This window comes from Bactrocera oleae, chromosome 5 (assembly GCF_042242935.1).
Source record: "Bactrocera oleae isolate idBacOlea1 chromosome 5, idBacOlea1, whole genome shotgun sequence".
NCBI lineage: Eukaryota > Metazoa > Arthropoda > Insecta > Diptera > Tephritidae > Bactrocera > Bactrocera oleae.
Window position 1 is genome coordinate 49,422,645 of NC_091539.1, and position 25,755 is coordinate 49,448,399.

The 25,755-nt window shown below is 32.4% G+C and overlaps 1 protein-coding gene across 1 annotated transcript in view; it reads right to left on the reverse strand.

Annotated features, from left to right (window-relative positions):
• Positions 1–1,090: 1,090 nt before the first annotated feature.
• DIP-beta (Dpr-interacting protein beta) overlaps positions 1,091–25,755 on the reverse strand; it is a 60,125-nt gene continuing 35,460 nt past the window's right edge. Inside the window, exons 4-10 of the mRNA XM_036365813.2 lie at positions 17,618–17,803; positions 13,317–13,509; positions 13,065–13,193; positions 9,397–9,516; positions 8,565–8,735; positions 7,397–7,449; positions 1,091–6,697 (exon numbers count right to left, since the gene is read on the reverse strand). Coding sequence (XP_036221706.2) covers positions 6,449–6,697; positions 7,397–7,449; positions 8,565–8,735; positions 9,397–9,516; positions 13,065–13,193; positions 13,317–13,509; positions 17,618–17,803 — 1,101 coding nt within the window. The 3' untranslated portion in view covers positions 1,091–6,448. The remainder of the gene's footprint in view (positions 6,698–7,396; positions 7,450–8,564; positions 8,736–9,396; positions 9,517–13,064; positions 13,194–13,316; positions 13,510–17,617; positions 17,804–25,755) is intronic.

Sequence of the window (25,755 nt, forward strand, 5' to 3'; positions counted from 1 at the left end):
TACATTTTTTATAATATTTTTATTCATATTTCAAGGGTATATAAAATAATTTCAGAAAAAAAATTATTTTCATATAGCTAGCTTAATTGCGCACTTGAAGAAATTTTCAGTTCTTATTGATTTATACAATATAGAGAAATATTTAGAGTCTATTTGTGCCAAAGTTTAAGTAAATCGATTGATTAGAACTTGATATATTGACGTAAAGTAGTTTGATACAGAAAAAGGCTTTTAAATATTCGTCGTGCACTCAAACTAGTTGCCACGACACTAAAACGCTCATAACATTTAAAATAATTTGAATTTTGAAAAATCCTTCCAGAGAGATATTTTAAATATCTAAACTATCGAAATATGAAAACAAAAAATTTTCGATTTTTTTTTCAAAATTCTTGTCGGGAGTACTCACCATAAGTTTTGCACCTCAGCGTATTCACTTTGTGTCTGTATTACTCTATACATTTTTTTCCTGTTTTTTAATACTTTCTAATTTTTTATTTTATCGCACTTGAATCAACTTTTTTAAGTTGTCTTACATATGCTTATTACATTCCAATTCCTTGTATTGCACGTACAGTTTCGGCGAAGGAGGTCTTTAGTATATATACTGCAGTCTATTTTGAAGATTCCCTTTTCCAGCATTATTACCTCTCAGTTCTAGAAAATATACCTTGAGAATCCTTATTCGTTATGGGTTATATGCATTTCATTTGTAAGAATATATTTTCCTGCCAACAGGCGTTCCATAATTTCTATTATTTGTATAGCAAAGCTTTTTCGAGTTTTCAATTTCCTTCTAAATTTAAATATATTTTCCCATCCGATTAGAATGATTTCAGTTCAAATTTAGAAAATTTTCTGCTAAAATTTCACTACGAAACTACTCTTCGCTATGAAGTTTGAAATAGAAACTTTTGAAAATACATTTTAATTTAACTTGTTATTTTTGAATAATATTTCCCATATAACTTCTACTCACCACTCTCACAGTTAGACCGCTGAAAGCAAATGCAATTTTTCATAATTTTTTATTTATTTTTATTTCATTTCAATTTTGCATATTTTTAGTTACTTTTTATATTTTGTTGTTTTATAAATTTTTTTCCACCGCATTTTTTCGCATTAATCTTTATATTGATAATACTTTGTCATACTTTACAAATACAAACATTATTTACAACAACTAAAACTAGGCATAAGTTATGACTATAACTATTTGATTTCAACATAAATACATACATATATAATATATGGTATATATATATATATATCTGATGCGCTTTTGAATATATGTGTGTATTTGGTTTGTGTTGCTCGTTTGGCATTTGCAATGACAGCGAGCCAAATGAACAGTTAACACAAATACTCATGTATGCATACTTATATAAGTATTTGTAGATGTTTGTGAGTTATTTACAGATAAATGCTTTCGTTTTGCTTTTTTTTATTGTTTGAACGATATAGCTTAGGCGTCCTTGGTATTTTTGTATTTCTCATTTAACTATGTCATAATCCCTGCAGTAAAAAATGTTGTGCTCTCGAAGTTGTGAGTGGTTCAATTCAAAAAGTGATGAAAGATTATTACAATTGCTGTACAGTTAGAGTGTTAGATATGTGTCAAACTTAACCTTATAATTAGTTGGCTTTAGTTAGACTGCAACTAGTTCACAACTAGTACCGATTAATTGCATTGCGTAGTAATCACTTAAATCCACAATATTATGTATGAAAAGTGAGTCTCTGGATACATTTGCACCGAATGAGCCTTAAGTCAACAATTTTTACTGCAAGGTTGCCATATATTGAATATTTGTATATTGTTTTATGCACTGCATGACTGGTTTTTAATGCCAAATTTTAAATTTTACTTTTTGTTTTTGTTTCTGCATCAGGGAAATGGAATACATTTCACTTTCGATGAGTTTCAGTCAACAACAAAATTTTCATAAATATTTTACGCAAATATTTTTTTATATTTATTTTATAAATTTTTTTCCTGCTTTTGCAAATTTTAAATGTAATAATACTTATCAGCCCTAAAAGCATTTAGCGCTGTTTGTTTTGCTTATTTGTCATATATATATTTATATATATTTTTTTTAGCATAGACACTTACTAATGTGGCTTTAATAATTTAGCGATTTTTTTCGCGTTAATTACATATGCTGTTTGCCGTGACCAATATTACAAGTTATTATTTTATTATCCATATTTTTTTTAGGTATTTCAATTTCATAATATTCAATAATTGATTTGTCTAACAAACATTTTAATTAAATATATTTTCCGCATTATTTCACACAAATCGTTTATGTGTGATTTCGAGCCGGCATATCCTTTTCCGTACACGTACGCTTCCGTGTGTGTGTCCTTGCATATATATGTATAATTTTGTATGTATGTATAATTTTTACTAAATTCCAATCTAATTTTAATTTTTTTGTTGAAATTTTGCATTCAGATTTGTATATTTGCTTGATTTCGAAAATAAAACTATATTTAATAAAAGTTTTTTAGTTTTGATATTATTGGCTAAATTGAATATTTTTGGACTCACGTATTATTAGTGTGATATGTTTAGGAATTTTAATGACCCAAAATGAATTAGAATATATTTAATGAAAATATAATATTTCAATGCAACTTTATCGAAATGTAATATTTTAAAATGTTTTAGTATAAGAGGACATGCCAACGTTTAATAAAGGATTTACTGTTTCAACTAATTATTGTGTGACTTTGAACTAACAAAGCAGACATCCGAAAAATGAATTTGTTGGAGCGCTCCTCCAATATTTCGATACCGGTTCGATGGCATAAAGCTTCGAAGCCTTTAAAATAGGCTTTATTTTCGCAAAAATAGCAGAGCTGGTGTCACTTTTAGATGAATAACATAACTTAAGAACGGTTGGATGAAATGTCATGAAACTTAGAGAGTATTCTACCTTTGTACTTTAAATATAGATGAGAAAGTTATTTTTGTAGCTTTTTCTTGGTCAGGCTAAGGACTTCAAAAACTTGATTGAGTTTTTTTTTCGGTTTGAAAGATATGACCTTAATAGTAGGCAATGGAAACTTTTACACTGAGTCCATGTGCTAGTTTGCAGCTAAGTGACAAAAATATACCGTTTCTATTATACCATATAAAGTCGTATTTGACGCTAGGTTTGTTAGAAATATTGTAAGTTGGACTGGTAAGGTAGCGTGAATGTATGGAGCCTAATATGACTGGTTCGGTATGTTTAGCTGTAAGTTTGACTCTATATTCCGCATTCTGCTTCACTTTATTTGCCAGTATTTTATTTTCGGCTAGTTTGTATATCCATTTAGATGTTAAAAATAGTAAAGTATGGAACTAATGCACCATTTGGCCGATTGCAGATCAGCATTTCTACATACTGCCAGTGGTTTGAAATAAAAACTTTCACATACATATGTATATTTTTTTTCGTAAAAAATTTTACTGCAAGAATGCTGCAAATAAAATTAAAATACATATATGTACGACTTTAGAATTTCTTGTTTATTTAACTGTTTATATGTATGTATGTATATATGATAATCCCATGGCCACATAACACACAGAAACACTAACGCTGGTCGAGAGTATTTGAGTTATCTCCTATAAGCTTTAACTTATTTTACTTATTTCGATTTGGCACATTTTGTAGCATTTTCGTTCTTTTTTATTATTATCTATAATTATTTACTTACTTATTGAATATTTACTATATGGATTTACAAATGTAGTTATTTGTTCCTAAATACTCTTAATACATTTACATATACATGTATGTATGCATATATGCGTCGTTGCGAAAGATTTTGGTTATGCTGCTGGCTTTTGCTTTAGCATTTAATATTTATAAATAAATGCATATTTATATAAATTTCTTAGATATACCATACAAGTTATGTAATGATTTTTATCCAACTGGAAATTTTGTGACTTGAGCTAAATTATTTTTTCATTTCTTAGAAAAAAATAAGTGTACTGAAATCAAAACAAGAATGGATTTGAAAATAAGTACTTTATTGTTCTAATTTATGATCTAAATTTCCTATATCTAGTATGCGCTTACGCATGAAAAGTGATTCAAGAGGAAAATATTCGAATCGCATAGGATGGTCCTCATAAAACAAGCGCTTGTAGATCTCTAGTATCTTTAGGCGTTCTACCTTGTGAACGTTTTCGGTAGAAAATTACATAGAAGTACTTATCGTAGAAGTAAAATTATTATTCAGAACATTATTCTTTTATCCAGCTTTATATAAAATTCATCTTAGATATCTAGGAGCCTCGCAGTTAAAGGGACTAGATGAATTATCAAAATTAGTTATCAAGTCTCTTTTAAAATTTTCAAAAAGCGCTGTCGTCCTGTATGATATTTTTGCACAAAATTAATGTATGGAATGACAACCGGCCAGTATAACTGAACCCAATAATCAGCGATTCCTTTTTAAATCTCTTGGATTCCTTGACCCTTAGCCGTTCGCTGGAGAAGCTTTTAAAAAAGGTTTCTGACGTTACGCAAGATTTTTCTGCTTAGCATCATCTCAAATCCAAAAACCAAAAAAAAAAAAAATATTCCTCCGATCATTACCAGACAAATATACAAAGTCATGAGAAAATTGCAGGGTGATAGGTCCAACCGTTTCGTTGAAATTTTTCTCACCGACTCTAAAAACACCGTTTCGAGACAGATGCGTTTAAAGTTTTGGGAGCCGATTATTCCCAATTATTATATTAGTTAAAAAAATTATTAATTATTTTAGTTAAAAAGATTCTTACATACACGCTCATTGCTCCGAAACTACTTGCCGGATCAATTTCAATAGAATATTTCATATACATATACCATATGAATATTCGCCATACATATAAACATGTCTATATGCAAAAGAGATAAAAATAAAATTTGATTCATAAGTGGATATAACCCAAAAAAGCGATTTTTTTTGGCTTTTTCAAGTCGATCCGAATAATAGTTTCGGAGATACAGCCTTTAGAAGGTGTGTGTTTCAAGTCAGGTATAGAAGGGTCAGCGTCTTTAAACGCGTTCTTCTCGGAACCGTATTTTCATAGTTTCATAGCACCTTTTTTCCAGGGGTCACCAGAAATGACGTTAAAATAACGGAGTTTTAATTTTTTGTTTTTTGATAATCTAGAAATTATGCTTTAAATGTGTATCTTTAACACAGAAAAAAGTTTGAATTAAATAAATAACTTTTTATATAGAAAAACAATTATTGAAAATAGATATTTTTTTAACCGACGAAACCCATGTAACCCCTTAACTAAGAATGTTCTTTGCCTAATGAAATTGTTGTTGCTTTCAAATCTTACGTTTTTGAGATACCTCAATTGGATTTTTCAACCATAAATAATACAATTTTTTTAATATTTTTGCTCATTGCAATAATTAGGGTATGGGCTGCAGGTGGGATAGTGATATTAATGACTGATCTTTAACTTAATTTCTCAGAGGATGTTCATATAATTTTTCCCTAACAAATCCTAAAATATTCTTATGAAGCAAGATAATTCCCAGCTGGATAAGCATCAACTATGTCTAATTTTTTGAAGTAAATATAGATTTTTTTCCTAATTTTCATTACTTAACCATTCAAAGAAACTTCGCAGTAGAAATTAAATTAACTTGCTTATTATACTCAATATGAACCTTCTTTGGATAACAGTGCAAACATATATACAGTGTATCTTGCCTAGACTTAAAGTATTTACAATATCAGAAGAGGCGTGTTGACTACTTTATAAGCATTTGTTCTTTACACCTAAATCATACATAAGTACATTATATATCTTATAGTTTTTTTTTTATTAACAAAACGCTCTTTAATACTGCTTTTGGCTGACGGTTATTTCATATTTAGCATTCATATATTTCTATATAATTGTTTTTAAATTTTCCACTGCAAAATTTATCTACACATTTATATATATATATGTATGTAAACTAATCCAATTATTTATGCAAAGCATTTATTTACTTTTCTTTTTTTTTCTATCCCGTAGCCTAAACTACAATATATTTCGCTTTAAAGTTTGCTGGGTTGTTTAACTTCAAAGGCCGCCAAGCAACTCTTCGCTAAATACATATGTATGTATGTACGTCAGCTGCTAAAAAATACAGTCAACAGTCATTGTCATAGAAACACATTTCGCTAGAGAGGTAACATTTAACTCAGTTATTTTTTGGTTTGCTTCACGCTAATACCGCTATAATTCAATTTTTCTTCTGCATATTTCATTAATTTAATTTTATTTAATTATTACATTTATTTATTGAGTCGTTATTTTAACTATATTTATGCTTGTTGTTCTGCTTATTCGTGTACTTTATATTACCTTGCTATGCATTGGTTTTTGGTTTCTTTCGTACGTATGTATGTATGTGTTTTGTTGTTCTTACTTTAAATTTTTGAGCTATAAATTACTTAGACTTCGTCTGCTTACCATTGTAACTGCTGTAGTGGTTATTGTTGCTGTCGTTGCACTCGTTGCAAGTGACACGAAGAGCGTTAGCACCAGCAAATACATTGTACTCCATCGCCGACTCAGCGTTTGACCGCCACTTTGCAGCTCCGCATCGCTGCCGCGCTCCTTGTAGAGGCGCCCATTTTGATTACGCGAACCATCCTCGTGACGATTATCTCTCAGTGTTGCGTCATTTTTCTGTGAATAAAATACATGATAAATAGTAAATATATGTATGTATGTCTCGAAACCCGACTGATATCTGTGAAAGGCGGACATTAGCACCTTTAATTTTCTTGTCAGTATAATATTTATAGTATAGTAAGGTATATCCTCTAAGTCTCCAGGTTTCCAGATTACTAAAACATTACCGTCTAGCGACGGAATCAATCTACTTCCTAGAGAAATAATGTTTTTTGCATTCTGTGGTCGAAGATACTTATTTGTGGTGAATCCTTCGTGTGTTTGGGATTTGTAAAGCATTTTGTGGTAAACCTTTACGTTTAATATGAAAAATTAGAGCAAATCCTCTATTTTGTTTTCTGAATGGCCCCTAAGAGAGGTCTGTGTGAAGTCAAAACGTTCCACATAATTTTTTTTTGGAAATTTAGCCATGGTCTTGCAATTAAATATAGCTCTATATAGAGGTACTAAGAGCTACTAGTAAGATCGCATACGACATAATTACTCTGTATTGTAAATGATCTCTTGATATTCTTATATTAGTTCTAATATTTATTTGAAGAACTGTTTAAATCCCATATAAGTTTTTCCTCTTTAAAAGACTTCAAGCAAGAGTACGATAAGATTTCTAAAATGATTTTTTACTTCCCAGATACCCATAAAGTTACATTGCTTAGTTCTAAAACTATGAATATATCTAAGAATTGTACTTACCGTGACCTCGTTATCATCTTCTCTTTGATTTTTCTTGCCTGGTCTTTCCATTTCTATTAAAATAAATACAGTTATATATATTATATTAGGGATTGCAGATCGATTACAGTATGTCCATTATAAATCTTAATTTTCAGATAGTTAAAATTGGTTTAGAAACCTTACAGGTATTGAAACCAGATGAAAGACAATATTTAGTTCATATTACTTTCTCGTAACAAGCACGTCGTTAGCTAAAAGGTGCGATATTAAATGAGCAAAATGGCGTTAGTTAAGCAGGGAGTAAGAATTAATCAAAAATCAGCAATAATCACTTTGATTATCCGAAGATTCCGACACAATTCCCAACGTCTACTACAATTTACTCTCATTTAAAAAAAAAAAACTAAAGGGACTAATAATTCGAATTCGAATACTTGATGAGCAGAATCTACCATATAAGTACAATCTAGGGATACAACTACCATTAAAAATTAAAGGTTGAAGAGCGACTATAAAGTTCAGGAAGCAATTGACTGATATTAGTTTGCAACTCTTTCTGACTCCTATAAAAATTCTGAGAGAGTAGAGAATCGTATAGTCATATTTAGGTTTTCATTTGTTCCTCATTCTTCACCCCACTTAGTGCATGAATATCCAAAGACAATTGCGGTTCAAAACCTTAAAATAAAGTATTTAAAGCCGGTCGAGGTTTTCAAAACCAGAGAAGATGTTAAAAATGTTCGAGTTGGTAGTTTTTTATAATTACAAAAACAAATACTTATTATTAAGCTCCTTTCCCGAAAGTGGACTTTGTCTACTTAGAATATTACTGGAGAAAAGCATACAAAGAGCTAGCTTTGGGTATTTTTTATTGGACAGCAATAAAAACGCAAACTATTCCTTCAGTTTTTGAAGACCGTTTTAAAATTTTACACAAGTCATTTTAAGGAGTTGCTCTTTTGTCGCAATCGCCGATATCAGACATCTTAAGGATATAGCTATCATACAATCTGATCAATCAGAATTCAATTCTTGCATGTACAACTTTTTTACTGAACAAATTATCTTCAAGAAATTTTTCATAGATTTTGGTCCAAAGCAACGCTACAATCTCCGAAGAAATTGTACGGCTCGAAGTACTATAGCGTGCAGCGCCTGTTAATGTAAATTTCCATTCCATACTAACCATATAATCGTATCGTTCCTTCCGTGTCGCCAATACTATTCTTCGAGATGCATTTGTAGCCGCCGAAATCACTGGTTTGCAAGCGTCTTATATGCAAAATCATCTCAATTGAGTACATATTATTTTCCTTCTCAGTGAGCACATACCGATCGCCGGCGATAATCATTTCACCTAAAACAAAAGAAGTGAAAAAACACAGAAAAAATATGTTGAATTCAGGAAAGTCTAATGCATGACAAATCAGCGAAAAAATGTTGACTCCATCAAAAGTCAAGTCAAGCGGTATAAAAAGAGTTTAAAGGCACATTCATTAGAGCAGTGAACGTAAAATGAAAAAAAAACAGATGAAAAAAACGCGGCACAACAATGTTGCACTTTCTCGGTAGATGGTTTTAGGTTTCGGTTTCGGTTTTTTGTGTGCGCAGCTTGTTTTAGGGTGACAATGAACTGTCACGTAGAAAATAACATGACATTCGCCAGCAGGGATCGCCCGGTCACTGTGGCAAGTTCATGAAAGCAGTTACTCATTCGTCGGAATTTTGTTGTTGTCGTAGTGCGAAACTAGCACGTTGCAACTTCATTTATTCAATGGCACGAAGTCAATAAGCTGCAAATTGTTTCTAGCGTCAAGTTGCTTGCAATCCAGCAACTTGCAATTTTTTCGCAATTCTCAAATTTATTTGGTGATTTTGATTTACGGTTTATCTTTTTTTACTGCTTGCTCATTTGGAGTTTTTGGTTGTAGAAAGTTTAAGCTTCACTGTTTTTTTTGCCATTTCTGATTTATTGTCGTTGTTGTTGCAGTTGCTATTCTTACCGTATTTTTGCTTACCGTTTTCTCTTTGCCAATAGTTGATTGCTTTCGGTGATGCTTCCACATTACAGACCAATGTGACATCGGTTAAAACGGGCGCACCGACCAGTTGATTGGGAACTTGTACCAATGGGTGAACTGGAAATAAAATATTTATTGTATAGTTAATACTTAGCATAAATTAAATAAACAAATATGTGAATCAATTAATTTCGAAAATATTCAAACCATAAGGAAAGACTCAATTCGGTATACTGTCGCATAACAAGAGAAGAACTCTTCGTATTCATGTTCTGACTCTGAAATACTTTAAACTTAAGGAAAATTGCCTCATGACATTCGATTTTAATAAATGCTACTAGTATGAATCGGGTCACCGCGAAGTTTGTGCCAAAATTGTTTAATTTCGACATCAACATCTTTTAGGGATTGACTCAACACATTTTGGTTAATGTTTTGGGTATGAAGCTCGGCAATGCTAGACTCGTACCAAAAAATCTGAACCTTTTGTAAAAACGACGTCGAGTAGAGGTCGCAAAAAAGATACTTCACAACGTAGCTGAGGACTGTACATTAATCAAATCCAGTAATGATGGTCAGTTTATGAATATGACGTCGAAACTGTACATTAATCTAACGTCAAAATTGGTTAAAAATCAATGGGATATATACCGTTTTCTTTGATTACCACTGTGTGATTTTCCATAAATTCGTTGCACAGAGTTTAACGGTCTAGAGCTATTACGACTTTGCCGTTGTGAGTCGTCCACGTAAACAACCGTATTGGTTGCAGAAAATTAATTGACGCGCCGTCATGTTCTAGCATAATTGTACCCGGCTTCTTGGCACGAAACGGTCAGTCTATGTATTCGCCAGATTAAGCACCATGTGACTTATTTGTTTTCGAAACTGAAAAATCCGCTTCGGGGATCGCTCCATAAGTCCACTGAAGCCTTTCGCTGAAGGCACTGAAGGATATCCCAGCCGAGGCTTATAACAAGTGTATGGCATAACGTTGACATGATTGTATTCGCTCAGGAGCCTATTTTGAAGGTGGTATTCAAAAGTTTTATTAAAATGGTTTTTTTTCTGTTCGTGTCAAATTTGATAAGATTTATATATTTTAAGAAAAATTTAAATTTCAGAAGGTGCACTTTGGTCTTGACCAATAGAGTAGGTGTGTTTATGTTTTGATTTTACACATTTTCTATGGGCTAATGTGTGGCTGCAAGTTTGGTTAGTAAAGCTTCTGTAACTTATGAACTATGTACATGAACCATGAGTTGCGTAACTGAATGCTTTTTCGAATAACGGCATTTTATTTATGAATATACGAGTGCATATAATTATTAAAATTTTATTAAATAAGTCAGGTTTTCTCTGCAAAATCATAAAAAAAAATTATTTGCATCAGCCCATCAAAAAATTATTATTTTAAATTTTGAAACAGGAGTCAACTAACTGCAAATTTTGATTTTAAATTCATACCACAAGTACATATGTATATACATCACGGTTGGTTACAGAGTCTTCACCGCTTTTGTGGCTGAACATAAATAAATCAAATATAATCGAAAAGGAAATAATAAAAATCCATAGACAATACAACACTAATTTTTGTTGTTAGCAGCACAACCATTAGTTGCCTATATTTCTATTAGCTTTTTCAACTTTTTCTACTTTATTCCGACAGAAAGTTTTGCGCCAACAGCCAACGCAAACCGAGTAATTCAGGCAACAGGCAACATATGGCCAATCAGGCTGATCAAGTGTTCAAGTGTGTTTACACGAAGCCTTACATAAATACATACATACATACAGCAAATAAGTAGTGTGTTTGCCTGCAAACTTCAAGCGCATACATACATAACTACATCAGGAGGTGTGGGTGTTCCATATGAGCTTGTTGCTGCCACTGCTGTGGTCTTCGGTCAACCGTAGCACTGATCATTGTTGTCTCTAACTGTTGTTGCCTTAACCACTTTTGTTGCTATTGTTAGCAATTTGACTTATTGACTTTTCGTTCAGTTGCCTGTCCGGATGATAGTGCATTCTTTATACATACCTACATACATACATACTTATTTTCTATATATGTGTGTGTGGCTGTGTGTGTTGCAGTTGCTTATACTTCTCTTTCTGCTGTTGTCCTGCCATTGTTTGTATTGTTGTATGAAAATGTTAGCACAGATTATAGCCGAAGAGCAGCAGTTGCTCGTAGATAATGCATGTGTATGTGTGTGTGAGTATCGATGTGCTTAGATGAATACACATGCGGGATATATACACACATGGATCAATGTGTTTGTTAACAAACAAGTTTTTATGTATTTTTAATGATTATACATAGTGCTACTGGTGTGGCTTTGTTTGTTGCTTCTGTTCAGGTTTGTTTACCGATGATTTTCGGCAGATAAAATAGCAACATCTGTTCGCTACGAGTATTTATTATTGACAATATTTTTATACATATACATATGTAGTAGTGCCCATGGACTCTTGACAGCAATCATTCGTGTTAGAAATAAAAAAATAATAGGCTTAGCTTCTTGCCAAGAATTTATTTCACTTATTCATTGTTAAATTTATTATGCTAGCAATTATGTTTTTAAAGGGGTTATTCAATACGAGTATTTTGCGCGTTTTTTGGTAATTAATAAAACAAAAAATATAAGCATCATTCATTTGTTAACAAGAAAAAACGTTGCACTGAAGCTATAATACCCTTTAGAAATACAAAAGATACCTTGCCAGGACTTTGGTCGTCCATTTTGTGTGGCAGCTATACGCTATAGTGAACCGATCTGAACAATTTCTTGCGTTGTTGCTTCAAACGATAACCCATGTCAAATTTCGTGAAGATATGTATCTTGTCAAATGAAAAAGTTGTCCATACAAGCACTTGATTCCGATCGTTCGGCTTGTATGGCTATGTGCTATAGTGATCCGATCTACACAATTTCTTTGGATATTGCATTGTTGCCTTAAAGATCCATGCTAAATTTCGTGCATACACCTCGTTTCCATGTTTTCCATGCAAGCACTTGATTCCGATTGTTCAGTTTGTATCACAACTGTATGCTGTAGTGATCCGATATCAGCCTCTCCTAGCGATATATACTATTTGAATATCAAAACTTTCAATATGGAAACAAAAAATTGCCGATTTTTTAAATTTATCTACTACGAGAGCCCTTTAAACCTAACGTGTAGCGATCAGAACGAATTTTGCTCCATACGTAGTGTGTTAAAAACATAACGGGAATTTTCGATTTTTGTAAAAAAAAATTTCCCTACAACTCCTCATTAATCATCCAGACTTCTCTCTTTTATTTGGCGTTCTACCAAAGCCTTCAGTTTTCCACAAAAGTATTTAATATTTCGCCAAATTTTTGTCATTAACTAAATACGATCAAAGGGCGAAAAGAGCTTGTGTTGAAGAAGAGCAAATTACAAACAAACAATAATATATATTTCACCAATGAGCAGTGTTGCCAAATATTGTAAACAGTATACTTTAAATGTGTTATCTGCGTTTTCAGGTATACCGGTGTCAGGAGCCTTCGGCAAATCAAACTCTTGTTATAGTATTCAGCGCAAGCATACCGGCAACTCTAAATCAGTAGCCTTTCGCAATAGTTGTGTAAGAAAAAAATAATAATAAATATTCCTTTTTGTTCACTTACAATGCACTTGCAGCTTCATGCGTTTGCTAACCGACGGCGGCACACCATTCGAGGCGATGCACATGTAGGCGCCCATTTCGCTGCGTGTGACTTTGGTTAGCGCCAGCATTTCACCCTCAACGGCCAAGGCTATAAAGATATTCAAAATCAAAATAAACAAAAGTATTTATAGTCTAATCATTGCTACATAAATGGAAATAACTCAAAATAAGTACAGTACTAAATTCTATATATGTATGTTTCTCTGATTACCTTTGGTCTTTTGATGTGCACCGTTACGTGCTATGATCTCTCGTCCATCTTCTCGCCGCCAAGTGATTTTAGGCTTCGGGTGACCACGCGCCCGACACACCAACTTCGCTGAACCACCTTCGGGCACCATCATGTCACCGGACGTCTCTTCATTGACAATATCTGGTGGTATCACCACTTCCAGTGTAGCTGTCTGTTAAAATCGATGTCGGATTTCATATAAAGATGTATATATTTTGAAAATTTTCAGACTTTTGTGCAAAACTCGGCTTGGGTTCTTTTAAATAATAAATCCATCAATCAATTGTCAAAACATAATGGACACATGTCGAGGAAATCATTTATTCTATATCCTCTGTAAACTGAGCGCCTTAGATAAGCTTAGTTCAGCGAAGCGCTCTCTTATCTCGTCTTTCAATTAATGTAGTAATGTATATAATTATATTGTGCTAAGCCTAATCGAGTGGTGAATCGAACAAACAACTGGTAAACCGGTGTCTTCGAATATAGACGAAAAAGAAGTGGTTATTCTACATGAGTGAGATAACCACATACTCAATTGTATTTAATACAGCTGGATAACTTTGTTACAGTCATTTGCCATCAGCTGTTATTGGATTTTGTTTTTCTTCGTCTATTAATTTCTCTTTCTTTTTTCTCTCTCTCGCTTTCCTTTTCCAGCTCCCTTATAACATTCTCTCTATCTTCTTTCTTTCCCTGTCTCTCTTCCTATATTTATATATAAATATCGTATATATTATATTGTATATATATATATATATTGTATATATTATATTGTATATATATATATATATATATATATATATATATAATACCCTTTATAAAATTAATATTACTTCTCTCGTATTGAATATGGTTTTTGCCAACCAATTTAAGCAGCTCATAAACTAACCTAAAAATCAATGCTCCAATGCTAATTATTTCCAAAGATCAAAATTTAACCACACTCTACAATTGAAATCACTCATGCGTATATCGAATGCGACAGCTGCGAATGTTAACCGTTGGAATGCATACAGCGAACAACTGACGCTGACCCTGCCTCTGAGTTGTCACTCATCGTGCTGATGACTGTTTTGTCAACACTCTTGTTGCCAGCAAATCGCTTTGTGCGGTTGCCAACAGCAGTCAATGCTTCTGGGTAAGAACGAGACCGGCTATGGTGCATAACGGTGCGGGACATACTGATATTTGTGTGTGTCTGCCTGGTGCACCACGCAAATAACGCATAAAAAATTGAAGTGTGCTCATATGTCGCCACAATTCAGCCTTAAACGCAGTGAGTCTAGTGTGATAAGTTCGCCACTGACCTCCTTCCACAGGCCCGCAGCGCCCTCGAAGCCACTCGCCACTTGTCATGACGTTACTTAAACTCTTTTCCCTTAACTGTTTCATAGCGCACTGTGCACTCTCTGTCATTGTTGGCTTAACACTTGAGGCAGTGCGCTGACAGCGCCGGTCCTGTGCCATCCATTGTACGCAATTCAGACCATATTTGCCAATACTTGTGTATATATAAACAAATATGTGTTTATTGTCGCATTTTATTTATTTTTTATGATTATTGTTTACTTTTATTATTTAAGCTTTTATTGTCATTGTCCTTGACGGCTCCTTTTCTGAGCACACCGTGGACTTGCATGTATAATATATTTGTAGACATGAATGTACGAATCTATAAATACCATATATATACGAATGGACGTCTGTTGATAAGTCTTGTCAGACTTTAGTACCTTCATATGTATGTCGTATTTATTTCTTTTTATGCACGTCATTCCGCTAGACCTTTGTGCTTTAAGTGTCTTTGTTTTCGAGTGTTTGCAGATTCAATTCAATTGTTTGAATATTCAAAAATACACTTGGGATGTGAAAGATATTTTTGTGCTTGTTTTTTGTTCGTGAGATCAGTTGTCATCCAAAGGTAAAGGCTTTATTTGCTGCCAACTGAGAGTTGATGACTTTAGCAATCTAAATCTCTCGTTGTATAAGTGTGGTCGGGTTACGAAATATGGCTTTCAAAACATAAAATTTCGTACTAAAAAAATTCCCAGACAGTTTTGTGATTGGTTGAACCAGTATTGTTTGAGCACGCGTCTCAGATGGTCACCAGCAAAGAGAAAATCAGTCACTTTTAACAGTAACAGTTCTAGAGTAGGAACCACTCAAATAAGGCTGGGTACAAAAATAAGCCCAATATATGAGTACCACACGAGTTAACGGAATTTCTATCTGCGAACTCTGAAGGAGGTAGTTATTGGTGATGGAAAGTAAGTCACTTACGACAACGTCAAGCGGATACGGACAAAGTTGAATGATGGAGACCCTGCGCAAACGTTGGCCAAGCCAGAACTGATGGTCTGGAAAGTTTTGTTCTACGTCTTGTAGGTTTGGCAAGGAATCATCTACTATGAGCTTTTCCCTTACTGCCAAACTTTTTAATAGGGACCTGTACTATAAACGATTGGACCGTCTGAAAAAAGCAATCGCCCAAAAGCACCGGAAGCTTGGTCGGGAGGATTTTATGCATTCATCTTGTAGTTCAGATCTGGCACCAAGTATTTACTACCTCATCCTGTCTATGGCCTTTATCAAATGTAATAAAACATAATGTATATACAAATTCTACGGCAGGTGACCCATGACGACTAACTGTTGAAGGTATATGCACCTTATATTTCTTATAAATTTTATACAAACTATGGAATTGGCTCAATTATATAACATTTATATGATTGGTGCTCCGACATAGACTTAAATTTGTCCATGTAAAAAAGGAAAAACACATATTTTTTTTACGTATAAAGGGGATTCTAATAAGAGTGATATGATTAAAAAAACACACACTAATTATTGAGGGCATTCAAATGTTTTTATTTGATGTGCAGTGCAATCGATAAAATTAAGTTCTAATTATAAAATCATTCGAATGGCCTCCAAGACTGCTTTTGCAGGAACGAATTCGATGGACCCAATTTTCAAGCACTTTTTCCACGAAATCAAGTCGTATGTCAAGCATAGCACGTACAATATTGACTTTTAAAGTTTGAAGAGAGTCTAGTTTATTGCTTAAGTTCAATGACTTCGAATAACCTCACAAGACATAGTCTAATGGTGTTAAATCACAACTTCTTGGGCACCGCTCAATGTTACAATTTCTTGAAATTATCGAATCTCCAAACTTTTTTCGCTATAATTCGGTCGTTGCACGTGCTGTGTGGCACGTAGCCCTGTTGTGTTGGAACTAGACTTTTATTCGAAAGTGCTGTTTTTAGTGGTATTTTATTGCCTAGAATTAATAAATTCCTTGTAAAAAGGTAAGCTTAAATTCTTTATATATATATATTTTCTTAATTTCGAGCGGGTATTTTCTTTTTATATTTATAAGTATGTTTATAAATGGTAATTCTGTTTCCTACGCAAATTGAGGTCGTATTGAAGTAACTTCATGGAATACTGCATTAATCGTAATTTCAATGGAAAAAAGAATTAGCTTCGTCAGCTTAACCTTGAGTTCATTTAATGCAGATTATAAGTGTCAACACCAACGCATTTACACACATACATATGTAATTTTATATACTTATATATTTAAACCTGAACAATATTTACTTATCCGTCATTGTCTTTATTTGCAAATGTCACGTATACGCCATGCGTGCCCAAGTGCTTTTAAGGCGAACAAATCGGCTTAGTATCTGCTTGTCGCAGTCGATGAGACTTGCAATGCTATTTTTGCTGAAATTATTACTTTTTTTTGGCACAAGGTGAGACACTCAATTAAGATTGTACAATGAGATAAGCGTTTTTTAATTTGTGCGACAGCACAATACACATACACGCATAGGTAAAAATACTCACACCTAATAGATATACACCTTGTCTGCCTAAAGGCTTTTTGTGCTCAAATTGTGGGACCGGAGCGGGTAATAACAAGTCACAAATCTCGTACAAGACAAGTGTTTTTCTACAAAATACCCACACACATGTGCCCATACAAATCGAAGTTCGTGTGGGAGTGTTGGAAGGTGTAGAAGGTTTGAAGAGCTTTTCATTGCTTTCGCCATTTGGCAATCGGCGCTCATAAGCAATTAATCATGACACAGCCGTTTGGCTCAAAACGTCTACACGATGCATAAAAATGGTAAATGCGCCGACACACTCGTCCAAATAAGTGGAAGGATAACAATGTGGACTCGCTCTCTGATTGAATATATTTGTAGGTGTGGATGTGTACTTTTGACAGTTGTTTTTTCATTGCTTCGTTAGACGGCACTTACTTGCATTTTCATGGGATCCGTATTCACTTGACACATGTACTTGCCGGAATCCTCCATTTTCACATTCCTTATGACCAGCGTCCACGTATTGAAGTCATTATGTGTGACTGACAATCGATCATTGTTCGTTATCACGTGCTCGTGTATGGCCAGAATCGCCTTCGCATCGGCCTTAATCCAAGCGACCTGTGTTGCGGTGCAGTGTGGTGTGTTGCGGCGTTGTTTATTCAAATTGCAATCGGAGACAGAAGGCGCAGACAATAGAAGGGGGCAGGCAGCGCAATAGCCATTGAGATGGGCGTTGAAGCGCAGATCGTTTATTGATATGCATAGTCATATGTGTGTGTGCCAGCGTGAGTGTATGCCGTTCGGTCGGTCGTGTTATGGTTGTAGTGGTGATTCGTAGTTTATTTGGTTGTACGATGGCAGTGGTGAGTGTGGTATGTGTGGTTATGTTTTGGGGTTAAGTAATGTGTTGGTTTTATTTTCACAAGCGTGCATGTGTGTATGAGTGTTTGTGTGGCCACAGCAGCGCACAGCCGTTGCGTTCAAATTGCAATTTGATGTGTGTGCGAGTTTTTTTATTTTTGAGTTTTTTTTTTGTTTTAGTTATTTGCGCGCATGTGTGTATTTATTTTTTTATTTCCATTTTATTTTTGCATATCCGTTTCCAATTGGTTTAGTAGTATTTGTAGTGGTTAGTTGTATTTTTTGCAATTTTTTTGTTTTTGTTGTTTGGTTATCAAAACCGGTCGTTATGCCGATGTTTCATTAGTTTCGTATAGACAGTCGTTATTGTTAGCGATATGTGAAAAAAACCAAGCAACAACAACGAAAACAGCATTGAGGCGCGCACAGTAAGCGGGATTAGCGTTCACGGGCGGAAGAAATCAGTGACCAAAAGGCAACAGCACAGCCATCACAGCAACAGCCATGTGGTCATAGTTGTTGTTGTTTTCCATATTGGTTGTTTTTGTTTTCGCACAATGGTTGTTGTTTTTATTCACAGTTGTTGTTGTTGTTTTTTATTAAGGTTAGTGTTATTGTTGTTTTTCGTAATGGGGTTTGTTGTTGTTTTTTTCATCGTGGTTGTTGTTGTTTTTTTATCGTAATGGTCGCAGTTTTTGTAGCGCGCCATTATCATTGTCATCCGCATCAGCGTTTATTCAACAATTTCCGGCATTTTCGCATTACGTTTTATTTTGTGTGCGTTGATTTGATTTTTATTTTCACAATTGTACATTAACGGATTTAACGTTTATACGATGGTTTTGTGATTTTTGTATCGTTTATGTTGTGAATGCATTTTGTGTGTTAGAAATTTAGATATGCATAGATTTTAATTATATTTGGAATGACAAAAATTGTAAAACAATTTAAATAATTTTTTTTTTAATTTTAAATAAAAAATTTATTTTTTAAAATTTTTTAAAAATTAATTTTGAATTTTTTTAAAATAAATTTTGATATTTTTTAAATTTAATTTTCATTTTTTTTTAAATTTTTATGTTGTTTTTATTATTAATTTATTTATATTATTTTTGTATAAGTAATATTTTGTAATTTTAAATAATTTTTTATAATTAGGAATAAAATAAATATTTTTTTGTATACAATTTGCATTTCATTGTTATTGTAAGTTTTTAATAATTTTTAATTTGTGAAATTCAGTTGATTTATATTTAATTGTTTTTAAATATGTTGGTTTCAATTTTATTTATTTTTTTTTGAAATGTACATTTTATATTTTATATTCAAGTATATAATTAAAAATTTTTTAATTTAATTTATTTTATTTAGAAATAAATAATAAAATTTTTTTAATTTTTATTTATATTTTCAAATAGAATTTATTGTTTTGGTTTCCCACAAGACCCATTTACACGCAAAATTTGTTATTCAAAAAAAAAAAAATCGATTTGTATGCAGAAGAACGCGTAGATGTCGGGGTCATTTACATACAAACCACCCATGCAATTGTCGTACCAGGCAGTCAGGCCGGCAGAGAGTTAGTCAACGCGGAATTTCGTAACCACAGTCCACCATTACGAATCGTTAGATTTTTTGTTGTTGTTATTTTTTTCGTTCGTTTGAAGGTAAAAGTACCGTTAGCCATCAACATTTCGATCATTTGTTATGTGGTTTGTTGTGAATGTTGTTGTAGTTGTTTTCGTTTCGGTAAGTCATCATTGTCGGCAGCGGTGACACGTTGGCGTTGGTACAATGTTCAATACATTGTTGCCAGATGTCAGCGCAATTTGACGCCGTTTTCAATTTAGAAGTTGCATTTTTTTATGTTTTCAAAGTCCAGTAGTTTTTTATTTATATTTTCAATATCCGTTTTGTTTTTTTGGTGTTTGGTTTGATTTGCATTTGGTTGCGATGGAGATCATTGTTGCAGTTGTTTTTTGTGCGGCATGGAAAAGGATATTTCAAGTGCAATTAGTGGATATTGGATTATTGTTAGCAGAGCATTTTCGTTTTTTGTTTTGATTTTGTAGTGTTGTATTTAGAGCCCACGGACATTGTCAGTAGATTAAGTTTTAGTGGTTTTTATTTTGTATTTATGTTAGAAGAGAATGGATTTTGATTTTGAATTAGTTTGGTTTTAAAGTTATTTTAATTGGTAAGAGTATATGTGATATTTTTGTTATATTGTCAAATATTTTGGTTGCGTATAATTTGTAATTTTGTTGTTTGTTTGTGTTGATTTTCAAAATTGCATTTATAGTGTTTTGATATGTAAAATATTCGGATGAGTTACATTAATTTGCAAAATTTTCCATCGACGCAAATGGAGTTTAGAAGAAAAATAAAAATTTTTCAGATTTAGCTTAGATCGTTAGAAAATTTTCAATTTATTTATACACCAAAAATTACATTATCGAAAATGGAATAAAAAAATTAGATAACAAAAACTCATATGGTGCAGTTGGTGCATGGTTAGAGTTATAATAATATGTTTCTTTTTTAAACATTCAGATTAAACATAAATATATTTGATTTGGTTTGGTGGTAACTTTATTTATAATGTTGGGTAATATTAGTCTATTGCATACATGTAGGTTTATATAGTTACATAAAGAATGTCAGCAAAAACGATAGTGATAGAGGTATGAAACCGTATATAAGTATTAGATATATTATACTATATACATAGAGTCAAACTGCTAAAAAAAAGTAATTATCTGAACATGCAAATACATATATTGTGTAATTGTAGACTATTTTGTCATTTGTAAAAGAGTCTTTAACTGAAACAATAGGTCGTTGGGCAGATCTTCTCTAACGCAATACTCTCTACAAAACAACAGTTTTCTTTTCAAAAGCATCGATTGTGATTTATATTGATTATGAGTACTGCTAAGTCTTGGAGACTGCTGCTAAATTTAACTAACTTTGCCTTAAAAGTTTACGAGAAATCTCACAAGGCAAGAAATAAGATTGTTCCTACTAAACACATTACACTCGCACTATGCCACTAGCATACAATTGTGTGTTTCAAGTGGATTCGCATGAAGTACTAATAAAGCATATAACGAAAAAACCCTAAATAACTGCATTCTTGTATAGAGAAATGACAGTACTTGAAGCTTTAATTCATGCTTAAAGCTTTTTTGACTTATCAATAATTCAACAAGTGCAAACGAAAATATCTGCCTATTTTATCGTATAAATTCTAAACCTTTGTATAGCTATAGAGCTCTTACATATATCGTAAGAAAAACAGCAAAATAATAGTAAGCTGCAAAATATGTTTTCTGATTCTTTAAGCATCTCTCCATTTCGGGAGATCCTAATTTCTCTTTGTGGCGTAACATTGACTAACTTGTAATGCTATAGTCTGTTGTGGTATTACTATATACACTCTTTAAAACAGAATTGCGTAATCTTCAGAGCAGCGCAAATGATTTTCAATTTCGGATAGGATATTTATATCGTGAAAAAGTTGCCCCAATTTCGTGTGTTTTGCAGGATTATTACATAGGTCAAGGTTCGGTTGTGTGCTAAGCCGTGCTTCAAACCTTTCTTGTATTCGTTGGGTTGTATGTTCAGAATCGCTTTAACTGATGACATATGTGCCTTTTGGTATAAAATTTATCAGAAATATAGTATATTTAGGTTATAGAAGTTTTTCTAATTTTATTAAGATATCTCACATGTCCGGTATACCATATTTATATGGTATAAAATCAACCGAAATATTTTATTTGTTCGATACATATAATTGAGCGACATATAGTAACCTTTTTCGACCGTTTAAGTATAAATTCACCCTACGTTAAGAAAAAGGATCTAATCTTATTTCATTCAAATATCTTAGGCTTTGAACATCACGTACAGGATAAGATGCATATAACATATGGATATCCTAATAATAGGAATTTGGGGCTAGGACCAATTTTCAGTTTCTTCTATCAAGGGCTTATATCCACTTGCAAATATTTACAAAATTTAGCGTATTTTCACAATCGGCGATTCATATTTAAAAACCTTGAATTCCCTTGATCACTTAGCCAATTTCCAGGAGGACCTCCGACAAAAGCTGCCTGGCAGTGAGAAAGATCTTTTTTGCTTAAAAGTAGCTCAAATCTTAAATACAAAAAAAAATTTTGTTACTGTAGATAAACATATGTAACGATGAAGAGCTAGTCAAAATTTTAATTTTTGACAAAGTGACAGTTTCCAAAAAAAATTCGTTTTTGGAAGTATTTACACATTATTAGAAAGGCTTAAGGGGATATTCCAGTGTAGAGGCATCCATTTCAGAAAATTTTTGAAGTATTGTAATAAAACTCAGTTTAAGTTTACTATCCATCTTTTTATTGTTATTTATTAATATTACAAGAACACTAGAAAAACGTCAAAAACAAAAAAGTTAAAATTAACAGCTGATGAATTGTTAAAAATATATATTTGGGGATATAGATAGTTCCAGACAAAGATAAACCTATAAATAAAACTCTTAAACTTTCAGGTAAATCGGTGCAGTAAAACCTAAGAAATCGTTTATCGTTTTCAAAAAGACAATTTCAAGAAAAACGCGTTCACCTGGTTAGCAAAATACTTACATCTCCGAAAATAATTTGAATTTTAAAAAACTTGTAAGCATATTCTTGGATAGTTAAACTTTGAAAATATATTTTATTTCTATACTGAAATACCCTCTTAAAAATCGAAAATATGTGTAAGATCGTGTGAAAATTTCAGGTTTATCAGTCTAGTCTTTTTGAAAAAATTCGTCACCGATTCTGAAACCAGCGTTTCGGGAATATCTCCGTAATTATTTGTTCGTTCAACTCTAAATTTTCGTAGAATATTCTCAAATATATTTTGAAATTCAAATTACCCTTAAGATATATTACATATTGACCGATATAAAAGATTTGCTGAAAATCAGAAAATCAAAATTCACATGATATGATTTTGCGCATTTTTTGTTGGACAACTGTCCTGAGTTTTGCTTCTATTTTGTTTCTAATTTCCCAAACCTGGATTTGATTCTCTTTCCGAAATTGTACTCAGAAATGTTGGCTTTAACACTTAAATTGCGTTGATTAAAATCTCAGCTATGACTAACACAATTTTTATTTTTTTTTTTCAATTCAATTCAATATGTTTTATGACTTTGTAAGAAGACATAATGATTTCTTAGAACTAAGAAAATTGAATAGCTAAAGTAAGTATCAAGCGGTAATAGAACTTTTATTCAGAAAAGTTCTCTTTTAATTATATATGAAGAGTGTATTATATTAAAAATATATTAATTTGTGATATGAGAAGAAAATACTATATTCGGAAAGCACATAGTTATAGATATTTAGATTGATGAATAACAACATAATAAAAGTGAAAATAGTAGAAGTTAAATAAATTTGTGTAAAGACATATTTTTAGGAGGTCAAGCATGCTAGAACACATAAAACATTGACATACATGATAATAAATTTACTTAAAAAATACAGTAGTGCCTATAAACACATACACATAATAATTAAAAAATACTCATAAGTTTCAAATATACCATTATACATACATACATATACCAAATGTATACACAAATAGATAAACACAAATAATTAATTGCAACAATTAAGTTGAATATTAAATGGTGCAAAGTTTGTTTCGGTTTTAAATTGGTGCGCTTAAAATTCGATATTAAGTTGTGAAAAACATAACAAATAGTCAAGTGAAAATAAACAGTAAATAAAAACAGTAAATGTCATGAATTGCCGGAATATATGCGGGCGCATATGTAAACTATGGCTGCCTGCTGAGTGATATTAAATAAAGTAAATGGTGGATAACGGTGTAAACGCTGTTAAAAATTTTAATAACAAAAAAGTAAATGTTAAACAACTAAAAGTATACATTTTGGTGTGGAGAAAAGTGAATGACAGATGAAAATATAAATATTAATTTTTCAACGCAGTTTTTCTTCAGCAATTTTAATGGCAGTGAGAGTGATTTATATGCATGTACTCGCATATTTTTGCATACATGTTTAACGGTATTCATATATGCACTGACACGATGAGCGTCGAAAGCTAAAAACTCGACGGCATAAAGTATTAAATTGAAAAGTTTAAATATTCCTCCCCATAAATGCATATTTTTATGTACAGAAGAATATATGAGTGAAGGAAGCTGTGTTTGGCGCATTAAATTGCTAAAGCAGAGCAATTAACGAAATGGGAGTTCAACATTTGATTAAATAGCTATTAAGCTTGTATGGACTAATTACTAAATTACACAATTTCTTTTTCAACCAAGCAAATATAAAAAAGTGCGTGGATGTTGATTGCAGCTACTCAGATTTGACATAAAAACACTAACGGCTTGATTAACGGTATCAGTGGGTATTAACTGCATGACTATTTCCGGTTAGTTTTCTTTTAACTACAAAACATACTTTGTACAAATGTGAAACGTATTTCACGTTAGAATCCTTATGAGATGGTAATTGATTTCAGTTCTTGGAACCTTGGATAAAAATGATGAAAAAACGGGCTATATATCTGTAAGCGCTATAAATACCGATAAACTAGAAAATAGTGAAGGTAGACTTCAAATTACATTTTTTTATGTTTTATTCTGTCACAGAGAAATAACCGAAAGTTGAAATCCTCTCTGTACGGCCACGTATAACCCCGACTTTTAACGATTAAGTAATTGTTCTTACGAAATGTAAAACAAAAGCAATTGTTTTTAGATCGTAAAACTCGAAACTCTTTCAGTGTTGGTAAGAAAAATTCTGCAGCTCTAAATATACCGCTTGAACTAGAAAGTAATTGGCTTCAGAAAAAATATTATCAAAATGTATACGATTTTTTTCTAATGTTTTCTTCATCATGATAAAAAACAAGAAAAAAAGGTTGCACTCAAGCTATGATACTCTTCGCAAAGAAAAAAGCTTGCATACACGAACTTGGCCTTGATCGATCAGTTTGTCTGACAGCTATATCTATAGTGGTCCGATCAGAACAATTTGTTCGGAGAATGTACCGTTTCTTTGGACAATAATCCATGCAAAATTTCGTAAAGATATATTGTCAAGTAATAAGGTTTCAATACACTAACTTGACTTTGATCGGTCAGTTTGTATGATAGCTATATGCTATAGTGGTGCGATCTGAATAATTTTTATATACTTGTACATTTTATAGGGTCTCTGATATTTCCTACTGGGTGTTATAAAAACTGAAATATGGACTTATACATTATTTCCAGAAAACATAAAAAATTAGCCACCTAAATTAAAAAAAAATTTTCAACAATTGAAACGCACTGTGTATGCCAAGATGCACTGATGTTAGCTCTACTGATTTTAACAACAAAGGCTTACAAAGAGAAAGAAACATTACTTTTAATGAATAAAAGAAACGTTGCCTACAATTGGGCGCATTGATGTCTTTACTGTATAATCTGATTTAATTGAAAGGGAAAGGAGTATTACTAGAAACCTTTACACGACTTTATTCATTATGTAACACAAAAAAAGATTACACAAAAAACCTGTTCCCTGCTAAGTATGTATACACCAGTTCTATATATTGCTGTAGTCCATCAACGTTTTGCTGTTGCTAGAATTTCGGTTGACAAGCACGCATTCGCCGTTTGTCTGCCTATTTAATAGT